This window comes from Haliaeetus leucocephalus, unplaced genomic scaffold (assembly GCF_000737465.1).
Source record: "Haliaeetus leucocephalus isolate CR32 unplaced genomic scaffold, Haliaeetus_leucocephalus-4.0 Scaffold193, whole genome shotgun sequence".
In the NCBI taxonomy this organism is placed as follows: domain Eukaryota; kingdom Metazoa; phylum Chordata; class Aves; order Accipitriformes; family Accipitridae; genus Haliaeetus; species Haliaeetus leucocephalus.
The window spans coordinates 397,588-412,537 of NW_010972629.1; the positions used below are offsets into that span (position 1 = coordinate 397,588).

A 14,950-nucleotide genomic window follows, 5' to 3' on the forward strand; every position below is an offset into this window, starting at 1 on the left:
ATGGCACTGAGGCGGGGGGGACACAGACATGGCACTGGGAGGGGGGAGGCATTGCACTGGGAGGGTCCCCACTCCACGGGGTCGACCACTATCTTGGCCTCCCAGCTGGGACCCTGCAACTCTCACCTCCTCCATTCCTCCTTCTGCTTCCCCCTGGGGCTGGTGGGATCCCACTGCCATGGGTGGTAGCAGCACCCCCAGTCCCCCCCCATCCGTCCCACCCCACCCGGGGCTGGATCCTGCTGGGGGGGGGGGCAGGGACAGACACATGGACAGGTGGCTTCATGCAAGGACAGGTGGACACATGGGTGAACCAGAGGAGCAGAACCCAGATACGGGGGTGGCTCTGGGGGCAGAGACACCATCACATCCCTCCCAGGAAGTCAAGAGTGGGGGCAGCAGCTTAAATCTCCTTTTTTTTTTTTCCCAGAAAACCATTTTTGGCCCAATTTAGCTGCAGCTGCTGCTTCCCCAGCTTGCTGGAACAAACACCCCCCCCCCGCCCCCCGGGGCAGGGAGGAAGGAAACCAGGCGAAAACAGGCAGCGGGCTGAAAATACCCGCGGGGGGGGAAGGCTGAGGGGGGGGTCAGGCCGCAGCCCCGTGGTGCTGGGCTGGCGTGGACGCTCCCAAGCCGCTCCAGCACAAAGTCCGCGCTGCTGTGACTGCTGATCGGGGGGGCAGGGGGTGTTTTATGGCACTCATTTGTTTAATTGAGGCTGTAAAGTGGGGTGTGGAGGGGTGGATGTGGTGTGCAGGGGTGGGATGATGGGGTGGGGGTCCTGTCCCCTCCCAGGCCTTTTTCTGGGGGGGGGGGATGTTATTGTAGGGTCTCCGGGGCGGCTGCTCCCAAGGTAGGGTGGGCAAGTGACAAATTGGGACCTGGGCTGGGGTGAGACGGGGTGGGGCTTCACCCCACTGCTGCTGAGGGATGAGTGTTTGCAGAGTCAGGCCCCGGGCTGCCCGCCAGGTCCCCCACTGGCTGGCCGTAGCCCCCAACGGCTGGCTGTAGCCCCCCCCAAGCTCAGCTCTTTCTGCCCATACTTGGCCTGGAGTGGGGCTGACCCTTCGCCCGCTTGGACGGCAGCCCGGGCACGCCGGGGACGGTGCCAGCTGGGCACGGGGATGGTGGTTGGGCCCCCGCGCCTTGGCGCGTGCCCCTGGGAAGGGAAACTGAGGCATGGAGGGGGAACTGGAGCAATGGGTGCCTGGAGGGTTCCCCCCTGTGGATGTGGGTGTGGGGGAGGTCCTGGCACCCATGGGAGTATCTGGGGTGGCCTGCGCCAAGGGGGGGGATCGAGGATCACCGGGCCAAGCCGTGGTGTTTGCGTAGTCATGGGGGACGTTGCCGGCGCTGGGTTGGGGACATGGTGACTTTCCCAGGACAGAGCTGGGATAAGGGTGGCGGCGGGGGGAAATGTAGTGGTTGGAGTAAATGGATGAGAGTGGGGATAAACCCGCCACGGCATCGCGTCCCTTCACCGGTGTCACCGGTGGCAGGGCTCATATGGGGACGCTGCTCACCCTGTGGGGAGTCGGGGTTGGGCTCGCTGGGTCCAAAGGTGCGGGCTGGGGCATGCGGCTGGACAAACTGCGCTGGCCTGCCATGGCCAGGGCCGCTGGCTTCCTGGTGATAAGGCCTCTCTACGTGCCGAGCCGGTGCCGTGCCATGCCGGCAGCGGGGAGATAAGGCCAGGCGGGGGGGGGTAAAGGGCTCCCGGTGAGGTTGGACGAGGCATCGGTGGCTCTGGCAGGACGGGGAAACTGAAGCACAGTGGATTTGCACATGGGTGCAGCCAGAGAGGACTGGGAGCCCCATCGCTGCTTGGGGGCTCCAGGGGCGAGCGGCTGGGTGACAGTGCCAGCTGCCAAGTCGGCGAGGGGTGAGGGAGCAGAGCTCTTGGCCAAGGTCGGGGCTGTTTTCCTCTCTAGGGTCCTGTTCCTCGATACAGCTGGCGGACGCAGGTAGCATCAACCCCCTGGCCCTTTGCCATTAACTTTCACCTACATCCCCCCAAAATAGGGCTGGAAGAGGGTGGGATATTGCCGCAACAGCTCTGGTGGCAATGGGAAGCCAAGGAAGGTGCCGAGGTCCTACTTGGCGTGCTTCAGTTTCCCCTCTCGGGTGCTGATCCTGCTCCCCAAGTGCTGCATTTCCTCCCCTGCCGGATTTTGTTTTCTCACTCTGGAGCAATCGGGAGCCCTGGAGAGCCAGCGCCTACCCCGGCACAGTGCCGGGATGTGGGTTGGCAGTGAGGTCTGCTCCCACCTTGGCTGGTCCTGGTGATGCCACAGAAACAGACTTGGGAAGCTCTGCCTAGCCCAGATTGCAGGTGTTTTGCTGGCTGTGTCTGAAAACATGGGGGAAAAAAACCCCTCCTCTGAGTGGTAATTGCCACATCCCAGGAGCACGGCTTAAATTTTGGTGACCAGCATCCAAAAAACACCCACTCTGGTGTCTGCGCTGCAGCTGGAGGGAGGTGGCAGGGCAATTAGCAGCTGCTAGATTAATGAGAGCCAGCATCCAAAGGATGCAGCTGCCAGAGCACCCAGCTTTGTGATGGGAAGGGGTCCAGTGGATGTGTACCATCATCATTTGTGTCCCCCCCACCCCAGCACCAGCTCCTTGGGGACAAGCAGACCCATCCCCTCCCCAGGGTAGTACCACCCCCAAAGTGACCTCACAGCTGTGGGGACCTCATCCCACCTTCCCCACCAGCCACCATCCAAGAGGCTAAGCCACCATCTCAGGTCTCTCTTTATTAAGACGACACCCCCCAGGGGCATGTCAAGAATCAACGGTACAAAACAAACTTTTCCCTTTTTCCCCTCCTTCTCCCCCAAATCCCAATACAAAACAGTACAAAAGGAGTTTGTCAGCATCTTTAACAGAAGCAGCCAGCAGGATTGAAGATTCTCTCTTTCCAAGTGAACCCAAGGCACCAGGAAGAGCCAGCCCCCATCTAGAATGGGGTTCGGTTCTGCTGGGATCGGGCCCCATTCCCCCCAGCCATCACCCAAGGCTGGGGTTTGTTGAAGCTTTTGGTCAGAGACAGCTTGGGTATTGAGAGCCGAGAAGGAACAGGGGAAGGAATTCCGCTGGGACAGGAGGAACCCTCACTCCTGTGTCCCACGGGATCCCGTCGGCTTCTGCAGTCCTGCTGGGGCCAGCGGGACCAGGAAGCAGCGACCAGGGGTTACTGACAGAAATCTGTGCAGTCAAGCCGTTCCTCCCATCCCATGGGAACACCAGCTTCTGCAGGCTGGGAAAGTACAGACCCAAAATCAACGTTACAGAATCACAGAACACAAACCCGACTCCAACATGGAGCGGGGTGTCTCAGACTAGGAGCTGGACTACGACATGCAGCAGCGCTCCTCGCACTAGGTCAGCTTCTCCCAGCTGGACCAGCGCTTTCCCAAAGAGGCTGGACAGAGCTGCTGCGCACGGCTGAATGCGGAGTGAGGGAGCACTCGAGCAGCGGCAGGGTAGCTCAGAGATTGAAGGCATTTAGAGCTCACTAGCAACAACCCCACCCACCATCAGAGAAATGAGTTTCATTACAGTCTTTGCACGCACGGGTGCCTTCTTGGACACAAAACCAACACATATGAACAGGTCGCATCCGTCCCCAGGGACGGCATAGGGGATTGAAGGCATCATGATGGCAATTTTGGACACGAATGTCTTTAAGTCTTTTTAGGCTGGAATCTGCCTCTCCTAAGGGTTTGTGAGGGAGGTGTGTGAGGCCTTTGCACCTCCCCTGCTCCACCTCAAGATTCTCCTGCCCATTTTCACATAAGCACCTTGGTAGTTTGGGTTTGGTTTTTTTGGAAGACTTTGGCTGTAAGCAAGGTCCCAAAGCACCCCTGAGCCACACCGGGGTTTCTCGGTACAGCTGGCACACGAGGGGACACAAAGACTCATACACTTCATCACCTCGGCCACACTCGCCGAGCAGAGCCTCGCCGGGAGCCGCGTCTGCCGTGCGAGCGGCCGCTCCTCCTGCAGTGGGGCTCTTCAAGCCGAGGTCCGTGCTGCTGCAAGGTGTCCACAGCGGATTGCGAGTCCAGAAAAAGCAGGAGAGTTAACAACCTTTGACTCGGCACTCACTGCACATTGTTGTTCGCGATGCAGGGGTCCACCTGAGGAGGAGGGAAGCAATTTTAATCCCGAGCCAAAAACCCCACCCCAATGTTTCTGCAGAGCCATCTCATCTATCCTGCCACCCCCACCCAGGGTTCAGGCCCCCAGGAGAGATCCTCCCCACCATGCCAGCACGGCATCTCACCTCTGTGTAGGTGGGCGGTGGCATGAACTTGAACTCCGGAGCGTACATGAAAATGGGGCTGTCAAAGCTGTCGGGATCATCCAGGAGCGGAGTGGTGGGGCTCTCCAGGCGGTGGTCTTCAGGAACGATATCCAGGTAGCACGGGGGTGCTGCAAGGGATGGAAGAACAGGTGAGTATTCTGAGATCGCCTGTGTTCTCCCCCTACATCCCACCGCACCACAACGCCCTTTTAGCCCCTCCTAAACTTGAGGGGGGGGGGCGGGGCTGTCACAGTGGTGCCCACCAAGGACCCCCTCGCAGTCAACTGCATTCTCCTCACCTTCTGGAGCATCAGGGAGGTTCAAATCCACCCAGCTCATTTCGGAGCTGGCCTGACTAGCCATGCTGGAGCTGCGGCTACCAAAGCCCGAGCGGCTGCCAATGACGAGGGGCAGCTCCAAGATGATCTTCTTGGAGCCTGGGACGCTGACGTAGATCTGCGAGGGCAAGAACCAGAGTTTTAAGGGATGTTGGGAACCAAGAGGGGACGAAGTTTATCCCGCTAGTGAAGCAAGGAAGAGTAACAGCAATCCAAACCACTCACCTGCAAGAAATACTCCACACGCAGGATGTTGCAGCCCAAGATAGATGGTTTGAGCTTCTTGACACGGATGGTCTTGCCCCGCCAGGACTCGGACATGCCCGAGATGATGTGGTTGCCTCGGACACAGGAGAGTTTTTGGGTGAAGACCTTGGTCTGCCCATTGGCCAGGTAGGTGTGCTTGGCGATGATGGCTGCTTTGGGCACCACAATGCGGGAGCAAGTGTTCTCGAAGTCGGCGTTGATGCAGATCTCATCACCTGAGGAGGGAATGGTGTTTGGCATTTAGGAAGGTTGGAGCCTTTTCCTTGTGGAATGCCTCTTTTAGCTGTTTAACATCCCCGATGCTCCCCCGCTGCTCAGGTACAGCTCGGCCCACCACCCCCCGCCCCCTTTCTCCCCTCATCTATGAGGGGAGGACAGGCTCTTACCTTCACAAAATCCTTTCCTGTCGATTTGAGCGCTGACTGACACACGTCCATCAGGAATGAACATACAAGACACCTTCTTCTCCTTCTTGGCAGCAACCGGAGACTGCAGAGAAACATGATTATTACCTAGGTGAGACCTGCCCACTGTTCCCATCCCACTCTCCCTTCCTTCCTCTTATTTTTCCAACAACAGCTTCAAGTTCCCCATGAGGTTCGAGTGTCTTGCAGCTAAGTGAAAGCAGAACAAGCGCCTCACTTTATCTGCCTTGGTGTAGATTTCTAGAAGTAACTAGGACTTGCTAAGAACTAAATATTTAATCCACGCTCAGCAATAAAACCTATTAGGAGAGTCTTAATGACACAGGTCGGACTGACCCTATCCAAGGGCTTTTCTCCCTCCTAGCTACCTGCTGACACCCACGCCTCTTGGAGTAAAGCAGCACTTACCAGCAATTCTGGGGTGTTCACGTCGACAGGATCCATAACCTCGAAGCACTTCTTTATCTCCTGAGTGGGAAAGGACGGGCGCTCCAGGAAGGCCTTCACCCAATAATCCACGCAGCCATACTTTCCCTTGAAGGTGGTACCCAGAGGCCTGTGGAAAGAGACGGTTGTTAGACACATCTGAGGCAAGAGGAGAACTTCCCGTAGCGATCCATCTTCATTTTTCTTTTCAGAGGCACCGTTTGTCTTGTACTTACCCCTGGGGAAGCTCGAATCCGAATTTGTACTCGTATTTGTTCCCGGGTCTCAGGATTACAGAGCCGTCCCCATCTGGGAAAGGAAAAGGGGAAGGGAAACATTAGCTGAAGCTCCATGGGTTTGTTCTTAAACATTATCCTCTGTTCTGCTTACACAGCTGGTGATGAAGCCAAGCGCTGCATGGGCTTGAGCCGCATTAGCTGTTTGGTAAGAGCCACCTACACCTGTCCCCCAAGAACAGCCCAAGAACCCCGCGTCTTCTCGAAGCAGGGAAGCGCTGCTCATTTAATCTCACTTCTTCTTTCAACATCCTCCTGCAAAGCCAGAACACTGTGTCCCTGATGCACTTCAGTTCCTGTTACCTCTCCTCACCACACCCTGCTTCCACTCTGTGGGAGTATCCAGTACCCACTTCTCTCCCCACCTCTCTATCTCCAAGACTTCATGTCACCCCGGTTATCACCCTGGACACTTTGCCAAGTCCCTCTCTCTTGCCTTTCCTGGAGCCAGCCAAACAAGGCGGCTGCTGAAGGGAGTTCTCCATGCCCAGGAGAAAAGATCAGGTGAGATCCCTTGGTCTCAGGTGAGATCTGCACTTTCCATCCCCCGACCACCACCCGTCCCAGGCACAGCACCAGCACCTCCTGCTGCCCTGACACCCAGTCAAGGCCAATGCCAGTACTCGCTCCCTGCGGGCATACACCGTCGCTGCCTGTTCTGTGAGCCACACCAACACCCAACGGCTTCTGTACGCTCCATCAGGCAGCTCGTCCCTCGCCTTTCAAACTTTGAACTTGACTTTAGCCAAGCCCTGCTGTCCTCTGCTTGTTCACAGGCTTCAATCGATTCGCTCATTCCCCCCAAGACTCAGCCAACATCCAATCCCACTTCCGTCTCTGTGACGATCCCCGACACCAGCGGAACACCACGACTCCTCGCTGCAGAACTAGCCTGCTCGACGTACCCCAAAGGGACACAACCAGGAGACTTGCTCCAGCCTTGTCAGAGAGCAACCAGCAAGAAAAGCTGCCAGTCAATGGCCAGCTTTCTAGCCCTTTTCTCCCCACCACCTTTTGCCCCCCAACTCCCTTCTCCCAGCCCCAAATCCTCACCAGTGGGCTGCTCCTCCAGCGTGAGGACATCCTCAAAGCGCAGGTACTCCATCTCCTGCTTGCACTGCTGGGGGCCCTTGGCCCAGTTGACTTTGGCCACCCCGCAGGCCAGCACCCTGACGGCACTGACGCGAGTGACCTCGGCCACCTCCACCAAGATGCGCCCAGCCACTTTCTCCCCGCTGCAGTAGACCTTCTCGGGCTCGCTGAAGGCCATCACGAAGGCCTTCACCTTCTTGAACATCACCATGGCTGAGGTGAGTGTGGGGGAAAGGTCTTGAGAAAGCAGCGAGGGCAAGAACCGCGGGGTTTTTTCCCCCTCTGAAGAGGAAAAAACAACCCTGAAATAAGCCGATTTTAGTCAAAAAGCGCAGTCTAAGCCCTCGCCTCCTAGCGCTTGGAAGGAAGGGGGAAATAAGCGGGGCCGCTCCGCAACACGGACGCACCGCACCGCCGCTGCCCTCAACGCTTTGAGAGCGGCCCCCGCCGGCCGCCGCCTTTTATAGACTCCGCCTCCCCGCCCTCCCCCCGCCCGCGCCTGTTGATGCCAGGAGCGCCACGCCGAGGGCGCGTGGCCAGGCGTGCTGCTCGCGTGATCAGCGCCCCCATTGGCCGCCGCCACCTTGTTTACAGCCCCGCCGTCCAATCAGAACACCGGGTGCGGAGCGTGGACAGCGTGTGAAGGAGAGGCGAGCGTGTTCAAGGGAGAGGAGGGGGGGAGGGGGGGAACGGAGTGACGGCCCGGCAGGCCAATGGGGAGAGAGGACGAGCGGCGGCGGTGGCCAACGGCGAGCGGAGAACAGGATGTAATGTTCTCAGGCATGAAGGAGGGGGAGAGTCCCCCTCAGGGTGGGTGCCGTGCCTTGTGTGGGACCTCCTGGGCTGGGCTGGGCCCTGCTGTACTGGGTGAACTGGGAGCGGCTTGATAGGCTTTCTGGTGCTCCCCTCACCCTTCTGGAGGCTTTCTTCCCCCTTCCTCAGTCCCCTCCGCCCAGGGCAGCCTGGGGGCATTTCCACAGCCCCCCCTGACCTCCCCTCAGCTGGTACCTGAAGTGTTTCCTCAGCCCCCTTCTATGGTACACCCCACCCCCCCCCACCCCCCATTATTTGAGGTAAATAAGGATGGGTTTGGGTTAGGGGATTGAAGCCTGACCTTGGGGGCTTCTCTCCACCCTTCTGGGGTGTCATGGGGGGGTATTTCCCCCAGCTTTGCCTGCTTTCCACAGCTGCCTGACGGGACACCGGCACCCCCTCCCTGCCTGCCATGTTTCGGGGAGCCTTCCCATGCATCCTTCCCAGAAACAGCCCTCTCAACATGCCATCATATCGCTAAAAGGGAAGCATGACCCCCCCCTCCTGCACCCCGGTGCTTCGGGATCCTTCGAGACAGTGTCTTGAAGCCAGGGGGGAGGGAGGGAGGGCACGGGGGACGACAACACAGAACGTAGCTGATGAGAAAATCTGAGGCAAATGTCTATTTTTAAGATCGCAACATCTAGATGTTTCTTGCTGTTCACCATAGAAAATGGGGGATTTTTTTCATCAACAAGTCTACCTCGATCTAAGGGAAGGCAAACAACCACATCCTTCCTACAAACTGTGCCCAGGCAGGCCCTCTGTCCCTGTTTTCCAGCTGGGATTTGGGGAACAGGGAGAGTTGTGTTGTCCCCCAGAGGAGGCTTTCGGCTCAGAGAAACCCTCGAATTTTCCTTCCTAGATAATTTTTGCTGAGCAGACATTCTTCCCTGACAGGCAGGGGCTTATTTTGCCCTTGGTTTTAAAAGCCGTTAATGGTTTTACAGCTCAGGAAAACACAGGGAGTGCAGGAAACAGGAGAACAATATTTTTGGAGCCACCCAACAAAGCAGGAATGGAAAACGGGGGCTTCCAAGACCTCCCCACCCCAAACAAGGAAAAGAGATATGGTTTTGTTAGCAGTTGTCTCCGTTGTCCTTTGGAGCTTGTTTGTCCATACGTTTCTGGCACGCACTGTGCTTTTCTTTCTCTGCCATCCTCTCCTTCCCCCAGAGTTAATTCACACCTGTTAGTATAAACCGATAAACCGGCCAGATAAACTGTAGGGCATAAACTGTTCGCCTGCCAAACTGCAGGACGAATTTCCTTACTGTGAGAGAATTATTTCACAATTAAGTACGTAATGGAGGAACTGCACCTTTTTCCTGCCGCTTCTGGTCCCAGCAAGCTCACCCCATTGTCTCCCACTGCACGCTAGGAAAAAAGGTGCCGGATTAGTGAAGAATTGCGGATTTGTTCTAATTTGGCAAAATGAGGAGAGCTCTCTTTCCAGCCTTGCCAGCTATGGGATATTTGATCCCAAAGACCCTGTCTTGGATCTGTGCCCAGCATTCCCTTAGGCGCTGTGTTTACACTCTCCCTCTCCAGTTTCCTTTGGTGCCCATCTTTCCAAGGAAGACGTATCCAGCCTGGCTCTCGCAGCCCATGGCTTCTTGCTCTCGGACAGTAAAATACATTCCAACAATGTCAAAGCACAAATGAGTTCTAAGCCAAAGAGTTTGCCAGAGATACCATCCAAGGTACGTTCCACAGCCTGAATCGTCTCCAAATTTCTCTTTATCTGTCAATCAGCTTTTGCCCTTTGCTCCCCTGACCCCTATCTGCCTGGAAATGCCTCCCCTGTCCTTCTGCAGAAGAGGGAGCTGCTGTAATTTCCTCAGGGCTGAGACATGGTTCACAAGGTTTCCCACGCAAGCAGCACCCTCGATTAAGCAAGGGCTTCAGAAATGCTTAGGAATTTTAGCTTGTAAAAATGAAAGCTTCAAAATGTCACGTCTCCTTCAGAAAACAAGGGCACCAGAAGAGAAGCTGGTTGGATTTCTGGGCAGAGACAAGCTCTTGAGGGCTTCCTTGCTCCCACTAAGCAATTATTTTAAGGCATTCACCCCCCCTTTCTGCTTATTTCCCACAGGGATTGTGGTGCTTGGAGGACCCCCCACCCTTAACTGAGAGCAAAGCTGCTGCTGAGGTTGGATGGGGAGAGTGGCCAGAGCCTTGTCCTCTCCCGGTGTGCCTGGCCAGGGGCGAGGGATGGCAAGGAGAGCAAGGAGAGCTGCATGACTAATGTTATATGCCGGGCATATCCCGGTTCAAAAAGCAGCAGGGTTGGGCTGAGTGAGAAACCAGGCCCTGAGGTGACTCACTGAAAGCCGGGGCTGCTGCGTGGGTCATGGAGAAGGAATTGGGTAAGGCAGAAACTGGGCAGTACAACAGCTTTCAGTGCCGCGCTCTGTGCTGGCCACATTGTGCCTTGCTGGAAGCCACCCTTATTCCCACCATCCATCTGAATCCCACTTGTAATAAAAGCCCGATGCTGATAAAAGCCTTTTTTTTTTCTGGTCTAGATTATTGGGAGCTGCTACCCATCGTTGCCTGGAGAAGCCACACTCCTCTCATGGCAGGCTGTCCTTTGTCCCCTCCATCAGACAACCGGCTGAATTGCTTGGAGAGCTGGTGGGTGCCTGCTGGAGGCTGCAGCCCTGGAGCTTCTCGGTGCTGTTTTCTCTGTTTTTTTCACCATATATGGCTGCTTCCAGCAAATTCGAGGTGGGGAAGGGGGGGAAGAGAGGGACGCCAAAGGATTCACAGTGGCCTGAGCAAAGGGACAGAGTGTGCCTGCTGTGCGGTCGAGAGCGGGAGCCAGGGCGGAAAAGGCATTTCCTTTGGTGAGATTGTTTATGTACAGGGAACATAATAAATAAATCCCACGCTGATTGCATCGGGGGTGTGTCGCTGCAGCTGGAAAACGAGGGACCGTGGGACTTGAGTGGCTCCTGGAAAGCCACTGCTCGTCCCACGCTCAGCTTCTCACTGCTCACATTTGTCTGTGGCCAAGGCAGGCATTCAACAGCAAAAGGGCCGCCTGAGATTTCTAGGTTTGAAAGCAGACAGTGAAGCAAGGGTAGCATCTCTGTTTCAGTTTCTAAATAAAACCAGCAGTTTTGGTGAGGATGTTAAGGTTTGTGGGGCCTGGCTTGAGGCGGGGCGGGGGTGGCACAGCACTGCTGGTTTGCTGGAATAGAGGTGAACAGGGCTGGTGTTTGTTTGACAGCTCTTGAGGGATCTACCAGAAACGGGTTGGAAAACTCTTAGGGCAGATCCCCATTAGGGGTTTCCAAAATCAGCATTTTTTTTGCTGCTTTCGTCCATAGCAGTGGCTTGTGTTGCCACTGGCTGTGCTTCCTAGCGCTGTGCAGACTGCGTACCATTTTGAAATGCTTTGTGGCACACATATCGCGGAGCAGGATCCCTTTTCCCCCTTACCCATCCCTGCTGAATGGGGAGAAGTCCTCTCAGGGCTCAGGTGTGAGGACTTTTCCCCCAGAGCCCCAGGTTTCCAGCTCCTGCCACGGAGTGCGATGCAAAAGCTCTCCCTGACAGATGGTTCTTTGCTGTGGTGGGATTTCTTAATTTCTTTTCTGGCCAGATTGTGTTTTTGCAACAGAGGAAGGGGAAAGCCAGAGCTAAGTGTCACCACCCTGTGACAAGAGACCGAGCTCAGTCATCCATAAACAAGGAGGAATTTGAATTCAGAGTTTGGGAAGTCCCGTGTCTATCATCTGGCCTGGGCAGGAAGACTCAGTTGCATCAGCTCTTTCCTCCGACTGGGAGAGCGTGACCTCTCCCGGGCTCGCAGCGCACAGCAGGGCTGGTTAAACCCGCTGCTCTCCGCTCCGTTGGCCAAGCCTTCCTCTTCTAAAAGAACAAATCCAGCTCATCTTTTTGCCAGACCAGTGTGCTAGGTCCTTTTTGCCTTTGGTGTCAGTTGGGTTTTAAATATGTTGTTACGAAGGGAGGAAAAAGTATCCTGATTTCCTGAGCTTCCATTTCTCGTTTGTCTGTTTGTCCTTTGAAAGGCCTCAGCAGGTTCTGCAGATGCTGGAGAGAGCAAAGAAATAAGGAACTTTTCTTACTTTTCAGCAGCCAAAGCTACTCTGAGGCTGCCAGCCTGTGTGTGCATGCTTGGGAGGAAGGGAATCCTCACTGGACATGCTCACCCCAAACATCAAGCTCCCTAATTTAGAGAACCAGGTTGGGTGGCTATAATTGGGGGACGGGGGGTGGCAATCCCCTCCTAGACCTCTTTCACCAATCTCACAGCAGCAAGGCCAAACGATGGAACCTTTTGGGGAGCATTTCGTGGTGTTTGGGGTGAGAATGGACATCCCCTGGGCTGTGGAGCTGCTGACTCCTCCGAAGTCCTTCTCATACTTTGGGTTGTGTGGACATCTAGAGGCCTTGCCAGGAATGGCACAGGAGTGATTTTCTTCCCTCCACCCGTGCGGGCCGGTTATTTGGATCACAGACACGACAGACTAAGGAAATTGGTGTTTTTCACCTGCCCAGTCCTAGGTACAAAGTTTAAGAGGAGGAGAGTGAAGCTGCTTTTAGATTTGGCTGCTATGAGCCAATTCCTCGTGTTTTGAGCATGCTGCTTGTGTATTTGTAAAAGTGAGAACGAGCGTTAATCTTTACTTTGTGTGTTTACAAGAAGGAGGAGGAATGGCTGTAAGAGGCTGAACACTGTGGCGTTTGCCACTTCATGAGGGCAAGGGGAGGTTGGACCTCCAGACATCTGGCTTCTGTGCATCTGCTGCCCAAAGTGGCAGCTTATATCTTTTTTATTTTTTTTCTGTGATTTGAGATTATTTTTCATGCCAAATGGGGAGGAACATGAGGAAGCATTCCACACCGAGATGTGCCCATTTCAGCCGCTGTCCCCGTTCCTGTTCTCTGCTGGTGACACTGCTCAAGGTGTTGGCCATTAGGAACATGAGGAAGCCGAATCTAACCCTGAACATTGTGGAGGAAGTTCTCGCCTTGGCCTTAACTTCTTGCTAACAAAACATGCTGGAGTTTAGCAGGAAACACACACGTTTGGGTGGCTTTTAAACCAGCACTGCTGTTTTGAAGATGTGCTTCTGATCTGGAGAGCTCTGGTTTGCAGGTTGGAGGCTTGGCAGCTCCAACTTACACAGCTATGTGCTCTCACTGCTACACTGGGAGGTGGCAAACCTGGCCACCTCTGATGATCAGGCCGGTTTATGATATGTAGAAGCAGCTGCTAATGAAGATTCAGGTTTGGCTACTACACCTCATGCCCCAAGGCCTTGGCATTTCTCTAACTACTAGAAATCAGAGTGAGGCGGGATGTAAGAGAAGCAGATTGTCCCAGACTTCTCACACCTTCCTGCGAGATCCAGTGCTGGCTGCTGTTGACAACCGCCTACCAGGGTAGGCAAACCCCAGGTCTGATCCAGACTGGGAATTCCCTTGCTCCAGTTGCCCAGGTTGGGCATCTGGATGCAGAATGGCCCAAGCTGGGCTTGCTTTTGAAAATGCTGGGCAGTGTTGCCAGAGTCTTTTTTAGCAGGCGACATATGCTAGGGAATTTAAGGGCTCGATCCAAAGTCTACTGACGTCAATGGAATTACTCTTGTCGACATCAGTGGGGCTTGGATCCACGCCTACGTTCCACTTCTTCATTTCAGACTGCAATCTGTCAGGGGTGGAAAGGTCTCTTTTCTACTTACAGACTTTAGCACGTCTTTGAAAGGTCTCGCTTCCTCGGCAATCATTACGTTGAGGATGCAGACTACAGAACAATTTGGAGAACAGGCGCAAACCCATTCAACGCTGTGCATGTTCCTTCTGCGTTGCTGGACCCTAGCCAGGCTGCAGCTCAGGTTTAAGCATCTGCATTGCGTGTAAGGGAGGTGGAGGCCTTGGCTGTGATGTGCTGTGACTCCCCAATACCTGCTCCAACGAGAATTAGAGCTTCAGACCTCCATGAGCTGCTCAGGATGGTCCAGCTCACCTTTTCCGGAGAGCACTGGCCAAAGTCCTCTCTTCAAGGAGCATCTGGATGATGCTTTTAGCCATATGGTTTAGTTTTAGTTGTGGGGAGTTGGACTCAATGGTCCTTATGGGTCCCTTCCAACTTGAGATATTCTATGGTTCTCATGGGCTTTGGGGTTTGTCAGGTGAATGATGAGTGTGGGGTCTTGAATCCACCTTTCACAGGACCCAGGAAACTCTGCTTTTCTTTTCAATGGGAGCAAAGCCCTTGGAGCCCAATTCATTGCCTCCTTCCCAGGTGGGACGTTCGTGAGCAGGTTGGGAAGAGTGAGTCTGAATAACAGCTTTCCTGCAAAGCTCTGGGTTAGCACTCGACATGCTCCTCGGTCAGGACAGAGCTAGCACGATGCTACAAGAGACGTGGTGGGCCAGGCTCTGCTGTGCCACTTCCCTGCCATACCCATGTGCCCAGGACTCGCGCAGGATCACCTCTCCAACCACCTTCATGTTGCTGGTGGATCCTGGGGACTCTTCTGTCCTCCTTTTATGACTGTGGAGATACCAAGAGGCTGGGTCTGGGTGGTGAGTGTGGCCCCGCTCACCTGCAGTGGTCATCAGCCAGCGAGATCCTCATCTCTCCCTTAGGAAAGCCCCCTTTTCCCCATGCCATTCTTGTTGATTGACTCCATTGGCCAAAATCTAACAGGTAATTATATTCTGCATCATAACATCTGACTGTGATGCTGTTTCTGGCAGTTGCATAGCATCGCTGCGTGCTGTTGAAGAGCTGCTGTTTCACACCCTGGGAGTGGCTACCTTTTGTTACTAGATCAAGTCACTCCTGTTTCTCTAAGTAGCTCCAGCATCTATCAACCCTGCAGCCTCTTCAGAGCTCCTGAGGATTTTACCCCTATGGGGAACATTGCTATGAGGGGGACTTACAGTCTCCTACAAAGTGGTGGAGCAGAGCAGCAAGGCAGGCTGGCTTCCCCTCCTCAT

General features: G+C 55.0%; 1 protein-coding gene across 1 annotated transcript; it reads right to left on the reverse strand.

The window, feature by feature from the left end:
- Positions 1 to 3,820: 3,820 nt before the first annotated feature.
- Positions 3,821 to 7,599, reverse strand: TXNIP (thioredoxin interacting protein). Its single transcript, XM_010565542.1, has 8 exons — positions 7,118 to 7,599; positions 6,005 to 6,077; positions 5,751 to 5,898; positions 5,304 to 5,406; positions 4,876 to 5,132; positions 4,612 to 4,768; positions 4,292 to 4,440; positions 3,821 to 4,145 (listed from the first exon to the last, which is right to left on the reverse strand). Exons 1-8 carry the CDS (start codon positions 7,365 to 7,367, stop codon positions 4,110 to 4,112), a joined length of 1,173 nt encoding a protein of 390 aa, XP_010563844.1. The 5' UTR covers positions 7,368 to 7,599; the 3' UTR covers positions 3,821 to 4,109.
- Positions 7,600 to 14,950: the final 7,351 nt, after the last annotated feature.

Coding starts and splice junctions, on each gene's coding strand:
- TXNIP (XM_010565542.1), bottom strand. CDS start 7,367: ATGGTGATGTTCAAGAAGGTGAAGGCCTTCGTGATGGCCTTCAGCGAG. Junction 5,899..6,004: donor GGATTCGAGCTTCCCCAGGG/GTAAGTACAAGA, acceptor CTCTTTCCACAG/GCCTCTGGGTACCACCTTCA. Junction 4,769..4,875: donor GTGTGGAGTATTTCTTGCAG/GTGAGTGGTTTG, acceptor TTGCCCTCGCAG/ATCTACGTCAGCGTCCCAGG.